Here is a 25228-nt window from a genome sequence, read left to right on the forward strand (position 1 = left end):
GCAACTCCAGCCTTTAAGGACAAAAGGAAGTAGTCCAGCTCACAGCTAACATTCCTCTGGGATGAGAACAGTCTGCTCGCTGCCCAAGAACCCATGGGAGGGTAAGGCTCCATCATCATTCATGAAGGGGCTGAGTCCACTCCTAGATGAAGGAAGAGAGGAGCTCTTCATCTGCAGAACCTGACTGGGCTAGGGGCCAGGGGACGGGGACCCACAAGCGCCTCCCTCCCCCCACTCCATGACCCCAACTCACTCGGCTTCACTGATTGCTGTCACTGTGCCCACCTCTAAGTTTGGCTGTTTTCTAAACTCGAGCCTGGCAGGGTGGGCTGGACAGAAAGCCTATTCTCTTCTTGCATGCAGGGAGAAATCTTCCCAACAAACAGGGAAAAGAGTGACCAAAGAGTATATGTGAACCAGCACAGCTGCTGGTGCTGTGTCCCAGCCTGTGGAGGTATGGGAGATGGGGAGGATCCTGAGTTCCAGGCCATCCTCAACGTCCTGAGTGGTTCCGGGAAACTCCTCAATTTCCTAGTTGCCTCCACGCATGAAGGCACACATATCAGAGATGATGTAGGTCAGTTTTTTTTTTTTTTTTTTTTTTTTTTTTAGTGTTTTTCCCCCTTGGTGCATCAACTTTGGTGTTGCCCCCCCCCCCCCCCCCGCCCCACGGTGCAACGATAGGGTATAATCGACCACATTCCAGAGATGGAGGCAGGAGGGTCTCAAGTTCAAGGTCACCCTCAGTTACATAATGCGTTCAGCAACAGCTTGGGCAATGTGAGGTCTTGTCTCCCTGCAAAAGCAAACAGTAAAAGCCCATGACTCAAATGGGGACAGTCATTCCTCGGGTATCACCTGACTGGACGGTCGGTCTTCAGCGAGTGGACGGCCACCCCTCTACTGTCCACCCTTCCCTGGGAACAACAGGCAGTAGAGAACTGGGCAGGTGCACTGAGGTGGGGCTTTTCCGGGACTGGTTTTCCCCCGGTTCCCACTGGAAGTTCCAGCGAGGTGCTGGCCAGGGACTCTGGACACGTGCCCGTCCCTGCTGCCTGCCTTGGAGCAGAGCTCAGCGCTCCCTGAGCGGTTCCGGGAAACTCCTTGATTTCCTTGTTGCCTTCGCGTTGGCAAGAAAGCGAAACCCAAGCCCCGCCCCTCCGGCTCGGCCCGACAGAACCTTGAGAGTGGGTGTTGGGACACCGACACACCACACACGTACTGCAAACAGCCCTCGGCCAGGTTCGCCGGCTGCAGGAGAGGGTGGCGTGGTCTTGAGGGACATCCTCCAGCACTTCTGTGCTCTCGCAGCGCGTGCCTGTCAACCCCAGGGCTGTGCTCCTACTGTGTACCTGTCAAGCCGGGGGGGGGGGGGGGGGGGGGGGCTGTTCTACTGTGCGCCTGCCAACCACGGGGCAAGGGTAGGGAGAAGAGGGGCAGGTGGCGGGGATTATTAAGAGCAAGAGCTCGCCAGCTCCAGCCATCCAAGGTGATGGGTGGTCAGCGCGGAGAAGTTTAGCTCGTCGTTCCAGGCCACACAGCTTATACCTGCTGAGCTAGGTGCAAACTCCTGGCGGCCGGGAGGAAGAAGTGCTCCGCCGGTCGGCAGGTGAGCTGCCTGGCATGGGTGTGGCAGGCTGTTGGCGTGCAGGCGTGGGAGGACGTGGGCATAGGGTTAGAACGTAGGCAGCCACCTGGGCGGCCCAGCTGGGAGGCTCTGCGGTTCTCCCGCCCGCCTGCCCCCTCCCTTCCTTTCCAGGAAGCCAGCCAGAGCCCAGCCTGCACCTCACCCCCAAGTCGGGGAGGATCAGGAATGTGGAAGTTGGCCCAGAGGGCCTGGTTGCCCACTCTCCTGCAATCACGGACACCCAGCATAGAGCGCATCACATGGAAAAGAGGGGGTCCACCTCAGAGCCAAGCCAGGCGCTGGGGGGTGGACGTTTCGGCTACACCCCATCACAGGGGAGGGGTGCTGCTCCTATCTAAGCCCTGCCCTGGGTCACGGCCTCAGGGCCTGGCGTCACAGTCTCCTCGGCTCGACTCTCCGGGCCCCACAGGGCGGATGGGAACTGAGGCCTCTTTCCTCCCAATGCTGTGTTTATAAGAAATGAAACTCCGCAGCGGGCCCCAGTGGCAGCCCACACGGTCACACGCACACTCCGCGGGCGGGGGAGGGGCGGTGAGTTCCGGAGCGGCACGGACACCCGCCACCGCCGCGCAGCGATCCCGGCATGCTGGGTCCCGGGGCAGAACCCCGTGCTTTCCCCGTCAGCTGCTGCCTCCCACTCTCCGCGTTCCGGATTTAAAATAAATAGACAAATGAAAATAACGGTACGACGTTTATTCTGCTGTGTCATACAGCGTGAGTGCCAGAGCTGTGAGAGGGGAGGGGCTGGTCTCGTGCCCGGGCAATTCCCCGGAGTCAGCTCGGGCTAACCCTGAACAGAAGTGCGATTCCCATTTATTGAATAAGTTAAGATTTCCCTTCTGCCCACAGAGGAGTCACATGTCAAACTTGGGGATGGCTTGAGACGCTTTGATGTCTGACTTGCGTCTTTGTTTTTAGACAGGGTCTGTGTGGTGACCTTGAGCCGCCAATCCTCCGGCCTCTTACTTTTTCAGTGCTGGGATTACAAATGGGCACAGCACCTCATCAGGTTTATACTTTACTGGGGGTCGAACCCAGGGTTTAAGGTATGCTAGGCAAGCGCTCTAACAGTTGAGATGGTCTTGCAAGGAAGAGGTTTGCAGGAAAAATAGAGAGCTTGGCTGCTGGGAGAGCCTTTAAAGCATTTCAAAGAGCCCTGGTTGCAGACCGCGAGGGTCTGGAAGCCCTGCTGAGCTCGTCTGCTTTGCGGAGCAGTCAAAAGGCTAATTCAAGTCTCACCGGGCCTTGTACCTGGGATCTCCCGAAGAGCATTTCCCATCCCACGCCTGTCTGTCAGCACAAGCACGGGCGGCCAAGGAATGTCTGAAGAGTGAGAATAATCGTCAGACCCGGGAGCAGGGGTGACTCATCCATTTAGCAAGGATTTGTAGGGCCTTCCAGGTGCCAGGCATCGGCTGGAGAGCGGACTGCAATGGCCTTGGTGCATGCAGTGTTTGTCTCCATTGTGTGTAAATGGGTTGGGGCGCCAGGCTCCTGGGGTTCCAGACTTGCACCCCCCCCAACAGAAAGTGGTTCTGAAATCACAACCAAGGAGGCAGAGAACAGGAGGCGGGCAGCAGGATTTGGGCCACCAGAGGAGGGGGCAGAGGTCCCTGTAGAGTGTGTGTGTATGATTTTGTCCCCTGCCCCATCCCATGAACCTCAGGCTGGCCTGGGCCTTACTATGCAGCCAAGGATGATCTTTAACTTCTGATTCTCCTGTCCCTGCTCTCCCCCCAACTCCAGCCACCCCAGGCTGGGATGACAGGGATGAACCGCCACGCCCGGGTTTTGTGGCCCTGGGCATGGAACCAGAGCTTTGTGCTTGCTACCCAGGCACGCTGTCAGCTGGGCTGCTACTCACAGAAGTCACACCCAAGGAGACCCTGACAGTGCCTCGGTGCCTCTGGAGGTCCGGAGAACCCCAGGGCCCAGTGCTGAGAAGCTGCACTGTACACTCTTTCTGACGGAGCCGGCTACTTTGGGAGGGCACCCTGTGGGCGCTGCTGAGAGGGAGGGGCAGCTATTCTGCTTTAACTGTCTAGCTCGTGTTGTGGGTGGGAGGCACCTGCTAGACATGCAGCCTGTGTTCCCCAGCTCACAGCTCAGGAGGCAACAGGGATGAAGAGATAAGACACAAGAGAGCTAAGGCCCAAGGGCAAAGGTGAGAGGGCAGGAATTCTGATTGGTTGCCTTGAGGGCGCTCATAGAAACTGGGGATTTGTTCTGAGTTTTTAAGGGGCAGAAATGGAAGCCAAGGGGGATGGGGCTCTTCTGCAACTCCATCCAGCACTTGGGTGGTGGAGGCAGGAGGATTGGGAATTTAATGCCAACCTAAGGTGGCAAGAAGATGGCTCAGCAGGTAAAGGCGCTTGTCACAGCAAGCCTGATGACCTATCCTTGTTCTCAGAAGCCCAGCGCCTAGGCTGTTCTCTGGCTTGTACACATGTCCTGTGGTGTGTACACCACCATACATGAACATGTATACACACATAAATAATAAGTTAACATTTAAATAAAATAACTTGGGTTACATGAGACTCTTAAAAAAAAAGCTGGGTGTGCTGATGGATAAGCCTGTGATCCCAGCATTCAGGGAGGGAGAGGCAGGAGGATCTCTGTGATTTTGAGGCTAACCTGGTCTACAAATTGAGTCCGGGACAACCAAGGTTACATGGAGAAATAAAAAAAAAAAAAAAAAAAAAGGAGGGGACAGGTAGAAATAGAAGTTAGCGGAGAGGAAGAAATATTCTTGACTCTGGGGAAATGGGGGATCTGGGGAGGGGAGGGTCAACAGAAGGGAGAAAGAGATGAGGAAAATGTTCAGGACACAGAAGCAAAGCAGAAGGCCTATCAATACCTTTCATTTGAGCAGTGTTTAATGGTTTGGGAAGGGCTTTGACAGTCCACCTGATTTCACAGGAAAAAACTGCAAGAATTTTGATTATGAGTTTCACTGGCCTTGGTTCATGAATTTAGGCATGATTCATGGATTAGAAGGAGTGTTCCAGCTGGGCAACAACAGGATGGGTTCTGTGAGGCCAGAACAAGGAAACTAAACAGGAGGAAAAAAGCTAATTGGCTACTGCTAGGGCGGCTCAGGTGCATTTTCTTGAGGGGACTTCCTCACGCTGACTCACAGGGACTAAAAGCTCTTGGGTTTAGGAAAACCTGGTTTGGTTTAGGGTCTATGTGCTCCCTTAAAATATAAATTAATAATGTAGTACTTGGCATGACTGACTCCACTTTGTTTTGGTCTGTTGCAGCAGCTCAGTCCATAATAGGGGCCTCTGGTAATTTTGTTTAACAATCTTCTCAGCAATTAAAGACACGGGTAGAGATTATCTCTGGTTTATAGCTAATTAAGGCCCAGAGAGAATAATAACTTCTTTCCTTAAAGAAACAAACAAACAAAAAAACCCACCAAGATTTATTTTAAATTTTGTGTGTGTTTGTGCATGTGTGTGTGTGTGTGTGTGTGTAGGTGTGTAGTGGATATGTGTGTGTGTGTGAGTGCAGGTGCCCAAGGAGTCCAGAAGAAGGCATCAGAGTCCCAGGAGCTGGAGTCACAGATGGTTGTAAGAAGCCCAGGGTGGCTGCTGGGATCCACACTCAGGTCCTCTGCAAGAACAGCAAGTTCCCTTCTCTCCAGCTCCAGTGGAATGCCAAAAAGCACAGGATTCCAAGCTTTCAGATGAAGCTCTCTATTCTGTTTTCCACCCTTTACTAAAAAAAACTGAAGGGCAGGAAGCAGGGTGGGAAGATGGAGAGTTTGACCCTAGCTACGGCTGTAGCTCAGCTGGTATAGTACCCAGCATGAAAGCCTAGGTTTCACCCCCAATGAGGTGGTACATCCCTGCAAGCCCAACATTTGATAGCTTGAGGCAGGTTCAGAATTCAAGGTCAGCTCTTTCAAAAAAAAAAAAAAAAAAAAAAAAGCACTAACAATAAAATTTAGAAACCCAGCACTACCTGAGAGGCAGAGGCAGGTGGATCTTTGTGAGTTCCAGGCCAGCCTGGTCTACAGAGTGAGTTCCAGGACGGTCAGGATTACACAGAGAAACGCTGTCTTGACTCCCCCTCCCCAAATGTGGAAACTCAACAACGGTTATCTAGAAAAAAAAAAACAAAACAGCAACCCCAATCACAGGCAGATTCTTATAATTTAAAACCAAGCACAAGGCAAGCATGGTAAGCATGGTGGTACAGAGTTGTAATCCCAGAATTTGGGAAACAGAGACAAAAAGAGGAGGCATTCTAGGCTGACCCACTCTACAAGAGACCCTCTTCCAAAAAACAAACAAACGACAAAAAAATCCAAAACAAAAATCAGTTAAAAAAAAATAATAAAAATCCCTAAAGTCAAAGTGGAAAAAAAACAAACAAACAAAAAACTTCAGAGAACATTTAAAAGATGCAAATGTCAGTTTCGCCGGTAAATCCTAGCAGCGGAGGTGAGGTGGGGGATGTCTCCTGAGCGGAAAAATCATCAGCGTGTGGAGAGACTTCGCTCACGGTGTTGTCTCTATTTGGAAATAACCTAAATGTCCTACGACAGGGTATTCATTGGGTAAATTTTTATTTATCCTTCTGACAGAAAACAGGTACCGTCGCTAACAAAGCTGCAGCTGGACATCCCAGGACAAGGGCAGACTTTCGCTATGTATACCCACACAGGTATCTTAAGGCATTTTTTAAATCTCCTGTTGCTTTCAACAGGGTCTCTGCGGGCTTCGAGAGTGACAGAGTTCCTCTCCCTAATCTCATTTTGAATTTTCCAGTGGCTGTGTCACCGTGTCTCCAAGGAGAAGCGTCCATCCGCTGCACAGAGATGGGGGTCCTAACTCCTCAGTCTCCTCTCTCTCTCTCTCAGAAGGCCTCGGTCATTGCAGCTGTTCTCGCTCTCATTTGCCACTTCAAACACCGCAAAACATCCTCACCTCCCTATTTACTGTAGAGTCACCCATACCTTCCTCCAGGGTCCTCCTACCCTCTTAACTCTCCCGGTTCCTGAACCTCCTCTACCAGCCGGAGAAACGACAGGGACAGCCGTTCGCTGATGTGTGTATTACAGCTTGCGACGTTCCAACCGGGTGCTGTCCTAGAAGGACAGCTAGGGCGAGGAAAGTGACAGAGGAGAACGGCACTGTCACCGCACAGATGGATTTACTTATGAGTCAGGAGCTGTGAGGAAGTGAAGGAGCCCGAGGGGCCAGAGTTCTGGGTGCAACAAGTATATACCAGCCCAGCCAACAAGGAGAACAAGCTGACAAGGTTTACTTGGGAGCACCAGTTAACCCGCTGCCCTTGCCAACCCCTGGGACCCGGGTCCCCGTTTCTTTCAGTAGATCCAACGCCTCGGCCACAGTTTGTCTATGCTGCCCGGCAGGTCTCCAGGGCCAGGCTTTGGGGACTCAGAAACGACTTCAAGACCATCAGGGAGGAACTCTTCTCCCAAAGGCGGGGGTCCTAGAAGGAACCACAGCCACTTCAGAATTTCCTCCACTCCCTTGGTCCTAGGGGATACAAGGGGTGTGGGGGGGGAGGTGACCTCGGTCACTGTTAGAACCTCGTGGGGCACCGGAAAGCATACCAGCACGCACGCACACACACACACACACACACACACACACACACACCATCTCTCCCCATCAGGACGCGGAGCTCTGCCATCACTGCAGAGCACCAAGCGGACTTATTGCCATTTCGTGGCTACGGAAAGGAAATTAAGATTCTCAGCGTCCTCCAACGGCTGTGCCTGTGGAGTCCAGGCTGGGAGCGCCTACCGCCCAGGAACTCCCCATAGCTGGGCCTTCTGCCTCAGTTTCCCAGAGTGGCCCTGAAGACAGGTGTCACCTAAGGCAGGAGAGGGACCGAATCCCTCCCTTCTTGACACTTCATTACCAGACTGATTTTCAGGGAAATTCAGTCCCGGGGTCCCTTCTGGAGAGGGAAGCAGGTGTCCCCGGTGGGGGCGAGGGGGAAGACGGTACCAGGAGCCACCCCGCTGGGAGCGTGCAGAACGAGGGTGAGGGCCTCGGTTTTCCAGGACAGGCGAGGGGACCGGGGGGTGGAGTGGAGCACGGGGCGGGCCCGCGGGAGCCCCGGGGCGGCGGCGCGGGCCCGAGGGGGTGGGGAACGCAGCCGCCTTGTACTTCCCCTTCGCTGCTTAGCTCTACAACAGCCTGATTTCCCCGAAATGATGAGGCGGCTTCGGCCAATGGGCGCGCGCGAGCGGCCCGGCGGGGGCGTGGCCGAGCCCGGGCCGGGGAATCCCGCTAAGTGTTTAGATTTCTTCTCGGCGCCGCGGACTCGCCAGTGCGCGCCACTCCTTCGTCGAGGCAGGACGTGCTCTCGGACTCCCGAGCAGAGCCGAGCCGAGCCGAACCGGGCCGAGCCGAACCGAGGTCAGCCGTGACCCGCGACCCCCGCCCCCCGGCATCGCCCGCGTCGTTCGCTCCGTGCGCGCGTCGAGTGCCTACACCGCGACCCCCTGCCTCGCTCTCGGGTACCCTCTGGGGATCGTTCCAGTTGCAAAGGTGAGCCCGGCGGGGCTGCGCGGGGACCGACGGGCGGCGTGAAACAAAAGGCGCGCGGGACACCAGGAAGTGGGGGCCGGGGACACCCTGGGCCGGGGTGGCGCGCGAGCTCCGGAGGGCGCTGCGAGCGAGCAAGCGGGCGGGCGGGAGGCGGGCCGCGGCGTGCACCGCCCCCTGACCGCTCTCGGCTGTCTGCGTGCGCGGAGCCGCTGCGGGGCCTCTCGGTGGCCCAGAGCGTCCGTCGCGCGCATCCGCGAGCAGCGCCGGGGGATTCGGGCGTCCGCCTGCGCGCACTTTTGGAGCTTGGCGCTTGGGCTCCGGGTTTCGGGCCCCACGGTGCTCGGTGGCCGAGGTTGGTTCGCTGCCCTGAGTGGCTGGACCCGGTCGTGGACTACCAGGGGTTTCGGGAGGAGGTGCCACAGGTGTCGCTTGCGCCACTTCTCTGCAGCTGGGGAAACCAGGCCGGAAGGGGTTGCGCCCCAGCCTGTAACGTTGTGGGCCCTGGCTGCCCGAGGGGACGTAGACTGGATTGGGGGGGGGGGGGGGGAGGAGGTGGTGGGGAAGTGCCACGGATGGAGGGTGACTTGCTCGCCCAGCCTGGAAGGCACAGAGCTGGTGATGGTAACAAGCAAAAAGTTCCAGCGTTAAGATGTCTCTGTGTTTTGGCTCTTTTTGTACACACATCCTGAAGCCATGCAGGGTTGCCTGCTTGTCTCCTCCCGACACTGGCTGGAGGGGGTGAGAGAATAGGCAGTTTAATTATATTGCAGGGTCCCTTCTCCATGACTGTAGGACCTGGTACCTGGCTGATGGCAGGGGGTGGGGGAGGGAAATGACCTGGGTGTAAGGGCAGGGGAAAGTAATTGAGTGAGTGGCCTTGGGTGGAGCAGGGCAGTGCCCAGGATTGTTTAACAGACTCCAAACACAGGCCTTCTGTCTTCTCCCTCCAGCCACCATGCCTATAACTCGGATGCGAATGAGACCCTGGTTGGAGATGCAGATTAATTCCAACCAAATTCCAGGGTTAACCTGGATTAATAAAGTGAGTGTTACTCTGGGTATTCCTGCCACCATGTTAACCATGTTCTGTTGGGGACTAAAGTTTCATTAGTGGACATGAGAGAGCAGGAAGATTTCTCAGTGGGTGCCGCATGCCACGACATGCAGGGTCTGACCTCTGCCTCCTGCTTCTTCCTTCCCGAAGCTGTGGCCAGCCCACCCTCCCAGAGTCAAAGTTATCAGCACCAAGACTCCCCAGCATCTGCAGAGCCTGGGTCCTTGTCTCTTCCAAGAGAAGCGCTTTGTACATAAAGTCCTACGTGGCCCCATAGGCAGGAGACAGAGAAGCAGGCAGTGCTGCTTAGGAACGTGACTGCTTCGTAAGGGGACCCAAGAAGCCACAGCTGGTGCACAGGGAAGCATAGCAACAGTAATAGCCTTGGCAGTGATAACTGCTATGCGCTTGTTACCCTTCCGAATGTTACGGTTGTGCATTTTAGTCTTCGTAGTGGTCCTGTGAGTTGGGTCCCAGGTCAGGGAACTGGGGCCCCTGAAGGCAGATTGCAAGATCACACAAGTGTGAAAGCCAAGACTGAGCTTGAACAAACTTGACTGAAAGTCAATGCAGTTAGCCACCGGTAAAGAAGAATGGCATAGGACGGTCTTCGTCTTGGGAATGGCGAGATGGCAAAGGCACCTGACAAGCCTGACTTTGATTCCCCCATACCCCTCAGCTCCTGCAGCTTGTCCTTTGACGTCCGCACAAGTGCCCTGGCTTACACACACACATTAAAAAAATAAACCCAAAGCAAACAAAACCTTACTCACCATGGCTGTTGTTGCCATTCGCGCCTTTTTAATAAAAACAAACTATTTCCCCCTACATACACAAGACCATTCTGTCTTTTCGGTAGTCCTATTTAAGGGGAGAGGAGTAGGCCAGTGTTACACAGGCAGTCATCATCCAGGTCTGGTCTAGCGCCCCCATGGGGGGTGAGCAGGACCCTGTGTGGGAGTCAGTGGTGCCAGGTGTCCTGAGCAAAGTAATGGCAAGGAGCTCCTGTGTTCTAGTGCTCATTAGCCAGAGAGAAGCATCCCCGAGAGAGGGTGCTCCTTACGGCTCCAAGCACATCTGCTGCAGGTGTGTAGGACAAAGGTGTTGAGCTTCTGCTGTGGCTCATCAGAACCCAACCCCCCCCCCCAGAAGATGCAGAGTGGCCTGTTTGAGGCAGTCAGGATGGGTCAATCCAGGCCAGATGTCAGAGTGAAAAGGGGAAGTCAGTCTTTTCCCATACTTGGGGGCTGGGCACTGCGCAGCCACCAAACCTGTGGTCTCCGAGCTGACACGGTCTTATATGTATGCTATTCAGGAAGAGATGATCTTCCAGATCCCATGGAAGCACGCTGCCAAGCACGGCTGGGACATCAACAAGGATGCCTGTCTGTTCCGGAGCTGGGCCATCCACACAGGTGTGCAGGGCGGCTGGGCGGAGGAGAGACAAGGGGACACATCACCAGGGAGGCTCCAGGGGCCCCCGAGCTCCCCAAAACACAGCCTGCAGAATTATTGGAGCAGGGGAGGAGGCACACCTGTGTTTCCCTTGAGCCAGTTCACCTAGGATTTACAAGGCAAAAAAATATTAGAAAGCACACGTGTCATCAGAGAGTCTGTAGCTAGAATACAGTTGTCTCTGGAAAAGACAGTTTATGAGTCGGTACCAAAAGAGACTTCGATCTTCCTTTCTCGAGGTACTGACTTTAGTAAGGTCCTTGACCCAAGTTCCACCTGAGTGGTGGCCTCCTTTGATCCTTCAGGAATCAGGCTCTTGATCCAGTTCAGACCTGTTAGTGACTGTCCTTGTTGCCTGCACTGTGCTTGCTCTCTCACTTGAGAGAGAAGCCTCCGTCCCAGCATGCTCTGGCTACTGAGAGCAGGGAGAGTGTTGTGGTCGAAGATAGTGAGCGCATTTTGGGGGGGACAGAGACAGCCAAGAAGCCCATCTGAGCCCTTCACATGCCTGCTGGATGTCTGAGCCAAGCCTAGGCATTGTGAGAACTTCAGGGCCTGTTGCCAGTGGCTTTTGCTTTCTTCTCCCAGCCCAGGGAACTGCTGACAGACGTATTCACTCTCCCATTCTGTAGGCCGATACAAAGCAGGGGAAAAAGAGCCAGATCCTAAGACATGGAAGGCAAACTTCCGGTGTGCCATGAACTCCCTCCCAGACATCGAGGAAGTAAAGGACCAGAGCAGGAACAAGGGCAGCTCGGCTGTCCGTGTGTACCGCATGCTGCCACCCCTCACCAAGAACCAGAGGAAAGGTAACCGTGGGCACCAGCTCCTAGGGAACAAAGGAAGGAGGGCAGAAGGAAGATGGGCTGGGACTCATAGCCTGTTCATCCCACAGAGAGAAAATCTAAGTCCAGCCGAGACACTAAGAGCAAGACCAAGAGGAAGGTGAGTGAGCCTCTGAGCAGCCCAGCCTTTGGTCGCTGTAGGTAGGGTGGGCAGAGCGGAAGTGCTGCAGCAGGCCTAAGCTATAGCCTGAGCTGTCTCCTCCCTGAAGCAGCTGTGCGGAGGAGATTCTAGCTCCGACACCTTCTCCGACGGACTCAGCAGCTCCACTCTGCCTGATGACCACAGCAGCTACACAACTCAGGGCTGGGGTCAGGACCTGGACATGGACCGGGACCTTACTCCAGGTGAGGGTGCCAGGCTGCCACGGGAGCTCTTAGGTTGGGTCTAAGGCATCGTGGTGGCAGAGAGTAACCTGTTGGGGCAGGGTAGGGGTGCTGATGTACGGCAGACTGAGAGCCCGCCATCCTGACCTGCGCTTTCTGCTGCCCCCTCCCCCAGCGCTGTCACCCTGTGTCGTCAGCAGCACGATCCCCGAATGGCATATGCAGATGGACATTGTGCCAGACAGCACCACTGATCTGTATAACTTGCAGGTGTCACCCATGCCCTCTACCTCCGAAGGTTTGTACTCTTGGGGCCTGGCCTGCCTTGTGTGTGTGTCTGGGTCTTGATCAGGAATAGATGCTTGGAAATCTGTGTGCGGAACTAGGCGTCGGCATCAGCACACACTTTAAACCAAGCATTTAGGAGGCAGAGGCAGGTGGATCTCTGAGTTTGAGGCCAACCTGGTCTACATAGTAGTTCTAGGACAGTCAGGACTGCACAGAGAAACCCTCAAGAAAGAAAGGAAGAAGGAAGGAAAGAAAGAAAGAAAGAAACCTATGTGCCATTGAGCCGAAGGAGGTGGGCACTGCTTCCCCTAGTCTCCAAAGCATGAGTTGAATCTCTGGGACACAAGAAGACAGTTCATAGCAATGGTGCGCCTCAGGCCAGGAGGGCCACATCTTGGTCAAAGGTGGCTTGTGCGCCTGGCTTCTGCACTTAGTCCTTGGAGGCTGAGGAAGGAAGTGAGGGGGTGGGATGCAGCCTTGCTCCATAGTTGGGGAGGGTGAGTCATCAGGCCAATGTCCTGTTCTGGAATCTCCAGGGCAGGCAGATGCTGGTTGGGAGGCTTGGGAGGGGTGTGCGGGTGTTGGATGGTGGAGATGGGGTAGGGGGTGTGAAATTGCAGGGCAAACATACATGGCCAACTTCTGTCCTTCCTCACAGCTGCAACAGATGAGGATGAGGAAGGGAAGTTACCTGAGGACATCATGAAGGTAAATGCCTTTACTACATCGGTGAAGAGAAAGCAAGCTAGGGAAAGCTTCCAAGTCAGTTTGGGAAGGTGCCATTGTCCGTCTGTGCCCCCTCCTCAGCAGGTGAGAAAGCCTGGTCTCCTAACAGGCCACCCTGAATCAAGCCTCAGGGTCCCAGGCAGCCCCGAGTCGGCCCCCATCAGCGTTGTGTCCTCCACCCCAGCATGCCCAGCCCTTCGGGTTTGGGAAATACACATCAGGTTTCAATCATCAGCTTTTGGAATCTGTGCTAGGATGGCTTTAAAAAAAAAAAAAAAAAAATCAACCCCTCCCCCACCCACCCTCCCATTTTTAAAGCAAGTTCTTTTGCAGTTTACTTTTTTCAGCTGCAGTTTTCAAAGCAGCCGTAAAAGTTTTCTGAGGTAGTTTTAATCACGCAACTCTGGCCCCAGAACATTGAGATGTGGGTCTAGTTCCTTGTACAACCAGCTTCCCTGGCTTGTTATGCTAACCTTTGCTTGAGGCTGCCCTGCCAGACGCTATGTCCTCCTCCAGCAGAGGGAACTCAAGAAGATTCTGTGCCAGAGGGTGGAGATGGGAAGAGAGGGACAGTGACACAGCAGGGGGCAGCTCTGTGTGCTGCCTTGCTCTTGTGGTCTCATCTTGACAGTTCTGTGGATTGTCACCCAGAAATGTCCAAGGGTGTGTGATGCTGCCTGGGAAGGGCCACGGGATGTGAGTGCAGTGGCGGGCAGCTGATGGCTTCGTGCTCTCTCCCCAGCTTTTTGAGCAGTCAGAGTGGCAGCCGACACACGTGGATGGCAAGGGATACTTGCTCAATGAACCAGGAGCCCAGCCCTCTTCTGTGTATGGAGACTTTAGCTGCAAGGAGGAACCAGAGATTGACAGCCCTGGGGGTAAGAGGTCTCCAGATCCTTATGGGTTCTGGGAGAAGGGGGAAGCTTACGGAGGCAAGGAAATGCTTGGAGGCAGAACCAGAAAAAGCAAACTTTTTAAACTGGGCCAACAGGTATAGCAGTGAGCTTGAGAATTCACTATTGTTCCTATGCTGGGGCTGGTCTAAAGATAAGCTCTTCTTGTTGCTGACTGTGAAGAGCTGTGCAAGATTCCCATTCCCCTCTTTTTTGTCATCTTCTAGGGGACATTGGAACGGGCATACAGTGTACCTTCATGGATCTGAAGAGTATGGACTCCATTTGGATGGACAACCTGCTGCCCTCCACTGTCAGGCTGCCCCCCATTCAGGCCATTTCTTGTGCACCATAGTTTGGATCCCTGACCCGTTCTTGCTCTCCTGAGTGGGTGAGCAAGGCCTGGCATCATGGTAGCTGTGATGCAGAAAAGTAAGACTGCTGTAGCCCCCTGACATAGCCCCACTGCTAAGCAGGGACGGGACTGCCTTCCTTGGGTCAGTGAGCTCTCAGGGCTTGGAATGCCAGGGTCTGGGTTTTTCTTGGGAGGTGAAGCTGGCCTTGACTTCTAGGAAGATGAGCTGGGCTTCTGAGGTTAGTGTGAGGTGGAAGGCAGGGATAGGAGTTATCCTCTACCTTTTTAAAGACCTGTTGCCTGGAGAGGGTCTTGTCACTGGGCTGGCTGTGAGGGGAAGAGACCAGCGACCTCAGAAGAGCACAGCACTGACGCCAGGGCTGGCTCTGCACTAGGAGACAATTGCACTAAGTGAGTCCTATTCCCAAAGAATTGCTGCCCTTTCCAGCCGAGCCCTGGGATGGTTCCAAAGCCAGTGAAATGTGAAAGAAAAAATGGGGTCTTGTGAGACTTGGCTCCTTCAGCCCCAGGGGAGTTCTGCCTCGCTACCTGCCCTGGCTGTGGGGCTCAGGAAAAAACATGGCACTTTCTCTGTGGACCGTACCACATTTCTGGTTAGAGGTGTACACTAACTTTTCTCCCCATGTCTTGGCCTTTGCGTTTATTTATACAGTGCCTTCTGGTGCCTGCTGTCTCCTCAGGCCTTGGCAGTCCTCAGTGGGCCCATGGATGGGGTTGTGAGCGCCTTGGCGTGACTCTGAATATTGGGAACGCCACCTAACTAAATTGTATTTGATCACATATAGATCTGTGTAAATATGTATATTTTTCTTTTTATAAAAAGTTAATTGTTTACAAGGCGTGTGGCTTTTTACTTAGAAAATCAGAATCGATTTTACTTTTTATGGAAACGTCCTGGTGGGAGTCTTTGCTGGAGTTCTGCCTGAGCTCCAGCAGTGTGACATGCATCTATGAAAATCTTTCCAGTTATGGTCAAGAAGATGGCAGGAGGAAGGGGCTTCATACCACAGGGACATGCTCTTTTATTTATTTGGGGGTTTATTTTGAGACCTGACCCGTTCTTGCTCTCCTGTGGCCCTGCTTGTCCTGGACTCACTATGCAGAGCAGGCTGGCCTCAAGCTCCCAGAGATTTGCCTGCATCTGCCTCCTGAGTTTGTGTGTTTATATCAAATAACTCATAGGAGTTGGTGTTTTTTGTTTTTTTTTTTTAACTTTGTGGATTCTGGGGTTGCACTCAGCTCAGGAGTTGACTTTGAACTCCTGAGGCTTGAGTATCTGTTAGTCTGTTCAAACAGTGAACAATTAGAATAGACAACAGTACAGGCCCCATCCCTAAGGCCTGCTGTGCTGGGTCTCACTTGATGGAAATGATCCCTACACTGTACTAAAGTTAGTCAGGCCTGGGAACCAAGTACCTATTCGTACTAAGTAACAGGTGGATAGAGCTTAGGGGCAGAACGCGTGAAGGATGGGGGCTACTGATTGCTGGCTAGCTCACACCCACCTGATTATTTTAATAGTTAATTCTGAGTACTGACCACCAACCCCACAGCACACTGAAAACCTTAGAGAAGCCTTATTTGACCTTACATGTAGGAGACCTATATGCATGCTCATAGGTCAGAGGGCAACGTTGGTGTTCCATTCCTCAGGTACTTCCACAGTTTTCTTTTGAGACCGGATCTCTGGCCTGGACTTTCAAGTAGCCTGTCCTGACTGGCTACCGAGCTTCCAGGGGTCCACTTCCCTCTGCCTCCCAAGCTGGCATCCCTGGGATGAGCAATGTGCACCACACCTGGAGACTGAACCCAGGTCTTGACACTTGCAAAGCAAGTACATTATAGACTGAGCTAACACCCCCTCAACCACCCCCTCCCACCCCTTTGTGCTTGAGCAGATGGTCCCTTGCTCCCTTATTCCAGAATTGTGCCTAGGCTAGTGCATACAAGCTCTGTGTTCAGGTGCTGGATCAAACATGTCTGCAAGGGGTCTGGAGAGATGGCTCAGTGGTTTAGAGCACTGTCTGCTCTTCCAGAGGTCCTGAGTTCAATTCCCAGCAACCACATGGTGGCTCACAACTGTCTATAATGGGGTCTGATACCGTCTTCTGGCAGGCAGGTGTACAAGCAGACAGGGTGCTCACACAATAAATAGATAAATATTTTTTTAAGGGTCTGCAAGCTACAGTTAAGGAGCCATATATAACAGTTAAGACAGAGCCCAACTCCCATAAGCGGAAGGTCTAGCAGCTTTCAGGTTTCTTTTAAGCAGCAGCTGCCACTGGCAAGGCCTGGGGATGGGTCATGGCAGTAACAGCATTGCTTTAGGAAAACTCTGGGCACATCTCCCATATTCTCAGTCCTAGAAACCCCCGGGACTGGTGACCTCTCACTGGGTACAGGACTCTGCAATATATATACCCTTGGTGAGAAGGGAAGATAAAGGGGAAAAAAACCAAACAAACCAGAAAATGGGCAAAGGTCAGACTGGACATCCTGAAGTGTGAACATGCTGTGTGAGTGGCCGGTGGGTTCTTGCTGTGGGGGGTGGGGTCCTGCCCATGCCCATCTGAGACCCACTTGGTTTTTTTTTTTTCAAGACTGGCCGACTGCAGAGGGCCCAGTCCTTGCCAAGAACTAGAGTTGAGGTGGTTAGCCTCGTGTGACATTGGTGGAGTTTTCTAGGGGTGGCTTTCTAAGGAATGATGGATAGCCAGCCAGAGTGAACTCAGGAGAAATGAAGGGGAGGAAGGCCATCTACCACAGACAGCACCAGCCCCACTTCTGAATTCGCTGTTCTCAGCTTCAGCCTGAACCCTGATGGAGAGCAGGCAGCAGGGGGACGCTCATGCTCTCTCTAATAAGCAAAGCTCACCTTTCGTACATTATTAGGAAATCAAAGACATTAGGCCCTCAGCTCCCAAACTCCAGAACCAAGATGGAGTCCAAATCTCCTATGGATTGGACCAACCCCTTGTAATGTCTAGAGGGAGCCCAAAACTATTTCTCCATCACTGGGCAGCTAGGTCCCAGGGACCAAGACTTGAGGACCAAGATGAAGAGTGGTCCTACCGTGGATTTTAACCCTTGCCTGGAAGACAAGCACTGTAAAGTATGACTGCTCAACTAAAGGTGCCAGAAGGTGCCTGGAATGGGGCAATGTGAGTATAAAATGAGCTAAATTTAGACCCAAGATGATCCTAAGGACTCTGCAGTGCTTCTGAGGGCTGTTCTGAAGAGTTTCTGTCTAGCCACTAATAGAGATTCCTGGCTGAGCAACTGGATGGTCATTGAAGGATGAATTTCTTTGGGGTTTGACATCATAGCTACCAAGGACCATTCTCCGATGGGGTTACCTGTCAAGGAGGTGGGGGTTCACATAGAAACCCCACTTTTGCCAGCTTAGTGCTGAAACATGTCTAGAGTCTATGTTGGGTTTTAGATGGTATGGCTGAACCCTGTCCACCTTGCCATGGTGGCCCAAGTTCAACAGATATTTGAGGGCATTTCTACTGAGTCACAGGGGGTCTCCTTGCCTTGTTCCGAAGGTGTCACTTTAATGGAGGTTCATTCACTTCTCTGAAGTAGGAAGAAGACTACAGTGTTTGAGCTTTTAACATCTCAACATACAGTTTGCAAGGTGTTGGGACATCCCTGGCTCAAAGGAAAGATTTCTCAGATTCCTCTCAAAGCCTCTGGTGAGGCCAGAAGAAGCCAGAGCTGAGATCCTCAGAAAAGCTTGGTGGAACATAGAGTCCTTTCCTCTGGAAGCAAAGCACTCTTGATGGTAGGGCCAGGTCTTGCCCATGGTGTCAGATCCAAAAACCTCCTCTTGTACAGGGTAGGGCAGTGTGTTTTGTGTGTGTTTTCCTCCAGAATGACCTATTACAATATCAAGCAGGAAGCCTTTGCTTCTGTCAGATGCCATTTCTTGACTCCCAATGTGCAGTTGGTCAGAACCCTGCTAGCTGTCCCAGAGGCAGGAGGCCCTGGTGGGAATGAACTGGTGCATACCTTTCCCAAGCGCTCCTTGTGGGGCCAAGTCTGATGCCTCACTGGCTGGCCTTGTAGTTTTCTCAGCTCCAAGCAACTCCCGAGGGACCCACTGCTGCTATTCTTTAGTTTGTTTGTTTGAGACAGGGTCTCACTATGTAGCTCTGGCTATCCTGGAGCTCACTTTGTAGACCAGGCTGGCCTTGAACTCACAGAGATCCACCTGCTTCTGCCTCCCAAGTACTTGGATTGAAGGCTGGGATTAAACTATACCCAGCAGCTGCTGTTCTCTTTCACGGGATTGCAGAAGCCCCCCTGACTTGTGGTGGTGGGTGCTGAAGTCTGTGGTGCCTATGCTGAGTTTCCTTTTCGTTGGGGAGATGCTGAAGTCAATGGGGCAATAGCCATGGAGACCAAGTGGAAATTAGAGAGGCAGACATCCACCCGCCAACCATCTGCCAGGAAAACGACATCGGCAGCAGGGACTCAGAAGGCAACATCTGGCTGAATATGGCCACACAGTCAAGCCGGTCACCTCAACACCACCTCCTTGTTCACAGGCCAGAAATCAACGTTTAATAGAGCTAAGGGGCTTGCTGAAGATGATTCAGCTAATCACTATGGAGGCTGGCTTCCAACCCACATCTATTTGCCCATGCCCCACAAACCAGACTGATTCCACAGTATCAAGATACCTGCAAAAAGGAAACAGAATTAGCTGGGAAGGAGTAGGGCGCTAGGACCTTTCACCAAGAAGGCATTTGGGACTGCTGGGCTTGTCCCTGCCCCCTCCCAATGCCCTGGACTCTAGGGCCTAGACTTATGGCTGTGCTTCCTTGGGGCCCCAGTTGGGTGGGGTTTGGCTTGGCCTTCAAGAGAAGCAAAGCTCTACCTATGTCTGGAAGGCCACCTGCTCTTTCAAGGGCGAGGGCCCCAGGGAGCTGAGATACAGACAAGGCTTGTAACTTGACCTCAGAGCAGGGGCCAGCTTGGCCATACTTGTTTGCTCCAGAGGACTCTGGCCTGCTAGGGTTACCTCCAGGGTTCAAAGCGCATTTGTCAGCCATGTTTCTATCAGAGCGAGGCGACGAGCTCTGCTCTAAACTAAGTCCACTGTTGGGTCAAGGTGCAGCCTCACTTTTAGCTCTGTATCTGGGGCTAGACCTACAGCTCTGGTGACTTTTTTTTTTTTTTCCTGGTTGGCCACTTGTTCTCCTTGTACTATCAGGCCTAATTCTGCCGAGAGCCAGGACAGGAACATAAGCTCTTCCACACAAGCGGTTACAAACACTCAGCTATACCTTCGCTCATGGAGAAGGGATATACCAAGGCTTAGCCAGGGTGGCGGTCCCAGGGTGGGTGTGAATAAGGACACGGCAGACTTCTCTGAGAAAGCTAACTTCATGCATGGACGCAGTTACATAGATGTGGGTGTGGGCTCCCTAGAGAAGGCAATTATTAGGACAGAACCATGATTACTTATTTAAAATTATGAACAAGCTGGCTAGTGGTGGCATATGCCTTTAATTCCCAGCACTCAGGAGGCAGAGGCAGACGAATATCTATGAGTTTGAGGCCAGCTTGGGCTACACAGGGAGTTCCAAGACAGACAGCCAAGGTTACACAGAGAAACTCTGTCTTGAAAAACCAAAGCCAAAAACAACGCAAACAAACAAACAAACAAATAAAAACAATGAACAGCCAGCCTGCCAGGGCTACACAGAGAGACTATGTCTCAAACAAACAAAACAAAATAATAAATCCCCACCATGAAAAATAATAATAATAATAATAATAATAATAAAATTAAAAAGAAAGAAAATAATACTTGAAAAAAAAAAATCCCCACCATGAACAAGGCAAGTTCTGTCGTGCTGTCAGACCAATCAATGTTAGGCTGCAGTTGTGGCTGAAGACCCTGCCTGCCAGAGATGGAGGGTCACTGTCATTACTGAGGACCCAGGATTCCCTTCCAACTGTTTTTGCTAGCTTCCTGGAATGCAGAGGGGAGCCACATGTCTTCGTGACAGCCAGAGCAGAGACTGGGTGCTGGCAGCGCTACGCAGCGTGCGTGCGGAGGGCAGGAAGGAAGGCTTGAAGGGGCGGTCCAGCTTTCCACGGCCATTCAACAGCACCCTTCTGTCAGTTGCAAAGCAGCCAGCAGCCAGGCACAGATGCCGAGCCCCAGAGACCACGTGCTCCGGGCTCGCACAGTTGGCCTTAGGTCACTCGGGAGGACCCCATTTTCAGTCTCTGGGCAAAGTGTTGTCCTGTAGGTGTTGGCCCCTTCCTGTGTGCCTAAGTAGTCCACGGGTAGCTAAATTCTCCTGTAGGACTGGAAGCAACCCGGGGCAAGTGTCTCTACATCTTCACAATCCTCAGCCCCAACTTAAACTCGAGTGCTCAAGTCCTGCTGGCCCGGGGCCTTTGTCCTGGGCACCTGCTCTGCTGGGCTCACCTGGACACTGAGGGTGTGGTGGCACACACCTTGAACCTCAGCACTCAGAGAGGCAGAGGCAGGCGGACTGCTGTGAGTTCGAGGCCAGCCTGGTCTACAAAGTGAGTCCAGGACAGCCACAGAGCTACACAGCTACACAGAGAAACCCTGTCACAACCAACCAAACAAACAACCTCCCCCAAACCATATACAAACACCTGGTAGGACAGCCCAGTGGGGTAGGACACTTGCTGCCAAGCGTGGTGACCCAAATCTGATCCCCAGAATTCACATGGTGAGAAGAGAGAACCACACGCTGCTTCTCCACACATGTGCTGTGGTGTGTACGCTAAATATATAAACATTAACACACACACACACACACATACACACACACACTCACCCACTCAAGTGCTTTCTAATGAAAAGGGTATGGATTTGAGTGGGTGGGGAAGAGGGGAGGAGGAAACAGGAAACAGTAAACAGAATTTATTCTATGAAAAAAAAGATCTATTTCTAATGCACAAGAAGAGCGTGGTTTAGCCACACAAAGAGGAAGTATGAGGAAATAAAAACATTTATTAAAGACATCTGCAGAGCGCCACCCGGAAGTGACCTGGGCGTTCCACTTTAGAAGCTCTGATGCAAACACGTTGTATCACTCTCACAAGCACACAGCTGAGAATGCTGTGCCACACAGGCACAGGTGGAAGATATCTCACTCCCCATCCTCATCTTTCCAGCATCTTTGGATCCAGAGGACTGGTCCCACAGGAAGCTGAGGTGACTGAAGCAGACTGGGGGTTGCAAAGGAGTCAGGGCGTCAAAGATCTCAGTTTGCTCAGAAGCGAAGAAAGGGTTTCCTGAATTTGAGATTTCCGGTTAATGAGGGAAGGTCTCAGGAAAGCCATGAGCCAGCTGCTTACCCTACTTGAGGGGCAAAGGCCTTGTTTCTAGCCTTTCTCGCCTCTATTCTCCTGCTAGGGGGCAGAGACCTGGCTAGGATTTCCCCTCCAGCTCTCAGCTTAAGGCTCAGGGCACAGGAAAAGAGGAAGGAGTGAAGGCAGACAGGCTGTCATCCCCTGAGAAAGGGCTTAGGAACATTCCGGTTACCATGGAAGTCAGGGATATACAATGGAGCCTTTAATACCTGCCTGCTTGCTCCATCAGGCTAGAGCTGCCCTCAGGTTCCACAAGACACGGGCAAGGCTCCGGCCTCTACCTCTGGAAAGTGCAGGCATTTGGTAGGAAAGGCCCAGTCTTCTGGGTTCCCACAGCTGGGGTGCCTCTGACCCTGCCTTCCTTTCCTCCATTGGCACATCCCCTCCCCCTCATTGCCCAGCCCTCCCCCCACCCCCCATCCTGGACTGGGAGCAAGAGGAGAGGACGGATGGGAGAAGACACCTGGACAGGCTGAGCTAAATGAGGAGGTTTCCGCAGGTGGGAGGGGACTGGGCAATGGCAGGCCTGTCCCACCTGTAGACTGGCTTGTGTCTGCAGATGAGGTGCTTGGAAAAGAAGAGCTTGAACGCAGTAGGCAGAATAACAGCCCATGGTGGAATAAAGATGTCCACATTCTAATGCACGGAACCCATGGCTACTCTATGTTTACAGGCAACAAAGGACGGAGCTTGCTGAGCTAATCAGTTTATTTTAAACTAGAGAGGCGTCTGGATCTGGTAGCCTGGGCCTGCAAACTCAATTACTCAAGAGACCAGGGCTCAAGAGGATCGTAGGGAAAAAAAAAAAAAAAAAAAGCCCAAACATTTACATTATATTTATTTGTTGGGAGGGGCCCGTGCCACTGCACGTGTGTGGGTGCCAAAGGACAGCTTGTAGGAGTTGGGTCTCTCCTTCCACCATGTGGGTCCTGGGGTTTAGAACTCAGGTCATCAGGCTTAGGGTTGGTGCCTTTAGCCACTGAACCTCCGGCATTCATCCTGCTCAGGAGCATCTCAAGTCAAGATCTGCTGGGCTGACGTAACAAGACCCTATCTCAAAATTCAAAGGTTTTAAGTTCCACTTATTTATTTATTTATTTATTTATTTATTTATTTATTTATTTATTTATTCATTCATTCATTCATTCATTCATTCATTCAGTTAGTGGGTGTGTGTTCCATTTATTTATTTATTTGTTTGTTTGTTTGTTTGTTTGTTTGTTCAGTTAGTCAGTGTGTGTGTGTATGTGTGTATGGACATGTGTGCCATAGTGAGGAAAACCCTGGGTTTGATCCCTAGTATTGCAAATGAATACATGAATGGATGGATGAATGAATGAATGAATGAATGAATGGATAAATAAAAGAGAGACTATCCTGGATTATCTGGAGAGGCCCAATGATATTACAAAGGTCTTTATTGGACAGAGAGGTGCCAGGGATTGAACCAGAGCCTTCTGCATTAGCTAAACTAAGTTAGCTAAACTACCATTGAGCTGTATCCTCAGTTCCTACAAGGGTTTTTGTTCTCTTTTGTGTTTTTAATTAAGTAATTAGTTAAATGAGACAGGGTCTCACTATGTACCTCTGGATGTCCTGGAATTCATTGTGTGGACCAGGCTGGCCTTGAGCACACAGAGATCCACCTGCCTCTGACTTCTGAGTACCGGGATTAAAGGAGCATACCACTACACTGAGCCGCTCCCAAGGGTCCTTAAGTGGGAAAGAGGGAGGGCGAGAGAGATAGAACCAAAGAAATGACATTAACTGAAAGATAGGACTATCCAGTGCTGGTTTTGAAGATAGAGGAACTAAGGGATGGAGGAAGCCTTCAAAAACTGGATGATGAAGGGGATTTAAAAAAAATTTTTTTTTTTTTTTTGAGGCCGGGACTCACTCTTCTATATATAGCTCAGATTGGCCTTCAGCTCTTGAAACCCTGCCTCAATCTTTTGAGTGACGGGATTACAGGTGTGTGCTGTCTTGCCCAGTGACTGTCCACGAGAGCCCCAAAATGGGCTACAGGCCTCCTGACATCCTGAACCTGTTTTGTACATTGGACCCTCAGAATCGTCAGATAATAGCTGTGTGCTAGTCTAAGCTGTCAAGGTTACGGCCCTTTCTTACAGCGGTAATAGGAAACTGACGCTCTTCAGAAGCTTCTAGAAGGGGGTTAGGGGCTGCGGCTGTACCAGGTATGGGACCTTGGCTGGAGTCAGTGTCACAGGACAATCCTGGTACCTCTCAAATATAACCTGGGCTGGCCAGGGAGAAGAGCCTGCGCATCTTCTCTGTACTGGGGACCAGCATACACTGGGGGTGCAGAGACTTACTAAACGATCCTATCCCATTTGGGAGAATCCAAGCCTGGTATAGGCCAAGAAAGATATCACCAGGGACAATGCCTCTGCAGGACACGCCTGTAGGAAACAGCCAACAGCCAACTTCAGTGACTGCAGATACAGGCTCTGAGTTGTCTCTGGATGAGTACCTGTAAATTGAAGCCCTCAGGATGGTCAGACAGAACCCATATGACCTGGCTAGAGCCCAGGGTAGAGCCTGTGGCCATACCTACTAGTGATAAACATCCCCAGTACTTTGCTGTCCTCCCTAGGGGGATCCAGTTTGGCTCAAGAAAAGCACTTAGAGGAAAAGCCACTGACTTAGATAAACAACCAGACCCACACAAAGTCACTTAACTAGCTGTGTGGCCTCGCCCAGGCTACTGGCCCCTCCAGCAGCCTGGGCATCTTCATGTATGAAGTGGAAGTGATGGCTAATCTAGGTTGTCAGCTTGACACACCTAGGAAGAGGGAATGCCGACTGAGAAGTTGCCACTCACAGATTGGCCTGTGGTCAGGTGGTCCTGTTGGATAAGCAAGCAGGCAGGGCAAGGCACGGAACGGAAGCCGAGAGCAGAGTTCCTCTGCAGCCTCCAGTTCCTGACCTGGCTTCCTCAATGAGGGCTGTAACCTGTACACCAAGGAAAACCTTTCTTCCCTAAGTGTTTGTCACAACAGAAAGCCAACTAGAACAAAGCCAACTAGAGAGCAGCGCCTGCCTCAGCGGTTCAGTTTGTGGGTCTCTGTGAGAAACACAATGATCTGGGCAAGCCCCGGCTGCTGCTAGTCCACCTGCCTCTGGTGTGTGTGTGTGGGGGGGGGGGGGTGTACGTGTGGAGGGGATGATCAGTGCATCCTGAGGGGGAAGGAAGGGCAAGTGCAAAGTCATCAAAAGCACTTCTCACCCTTAGACGGGAGGCTGTAGCCGTCCACGAGGGCTGGCCAAGGCACCCCACCTCTGCAGCTCACACAGGATGCGGATGCGAGAGCCACCCTTGTCCCCACAGGATGTCCTGCCGCCTGGAGCTTTTCACCGTGCTTCTCTGTTTTATTTACCAAGCTGCTAATAGGGTCTCCACTACATATCTCAGAACCGGCTTTGAATTCACAGTAATCCTCCTGCCTCTGCCTCCTGAATGATGGGATTGCAAGTGTGTTCTACTATGCCTGGTTCTTTTTTTTTTTTTTTTTTTTCCTTCCTTTTAAAGAATGTTTACTGTGCACTCATGAACTCTCCACAACATAGATGCCTGTGCAAGAAAGGGCTGCAAGAGACCACCCCAAACATTTTCACAAGGTACCACCCCTAGATGGATAGCCATGTGCAGTCAGTGGAGGGGAGAGCCAGTCTCCTTTAGCCCTGAACA

General features: G+C 52.2%; 1 protein-coding gene across 3 annotated transcripts; it reads left to right on the forward strand.

The window, feature by feature from the left end:
* Positions 1-7962: 7962 nt before the first annotated feature.
* Positions 7963-14979, forward strand: Irf1 (interferon regulatory factor 1). 3 transcript variants are annotated; one of them, XM_055602810.1, is made up of 10 exons: positions 7963-8187; positions 9138-9229; positions 10557-10656; positions 11329-11505; positions 11592-11641; positions 11751-11886; positions 12041-12163; positions 12812-12861; positions 13622-13757; positions 14000-14979. In XM_055602810.1, the coding sequence occupies exons 2-10, from the start codon at positions 9143-9145 to the stop codon at positions 14125-14127; spliced, it is 987 nt and encodes a 328-aa protein (XP_055458785.1). In that variant the 5' UTR covers positions 7963-8187; positions 9138-9142; the 3' UTR covers positions 14128-14979. The 3 variants fall into 3 exon arrangements, with proteins under 3 accessions (XP_055458785.1, XP_055458787.1, XP_055458786.1); XM_055602812.1 differs by having other exon boundaries at positions 11754-11886; XM_055602811.1 differs by lacking the exon at positions 7963-8187 and adding an exon at positions 8387-8539.
* Positions 14980-25228: the final 10249 nt, after the last annotated feature.

Source organism: Psammomys obesus, unplaced genomic scaffold (genome assembly GCF_907164565.1).
Source record: "Psammomys obesus unplaced genomic scaffold, mPsaObe1.curated_primary_1811, whole genome shotgun sequence".
Lineage (NCBI taxonomy): Eukaryota > Metazoa > Chordata > Mammalia > Rodentia > Muridae > Psammomys > Psammomys obesus.

Bases quoted from the DNA above. Each gene is read 5' to 3' on its own strand.
- Irf1 (XM_055602810.1), top strand. From the start codon at position 9,143: ATGCCTATAACTCGGATGCGAATGAGACCCTGGTTGGAGATGCAGATT. The intron at 11,642-11,750 runs GTGAGTGAGCCT...TCCTCCCTGAAG, and splicing joins AGAGCAAGACCAAGAGGAAG to CAGCTGTGCGGAGGAGATTC. The intron at 12,164-12,811 runs GTTTGTACTCTT...CCTTCCTCACAG, and splicing joins CATGCCCTCTACCTCCGAAG to CTGCAACAGATGAGGATGAG.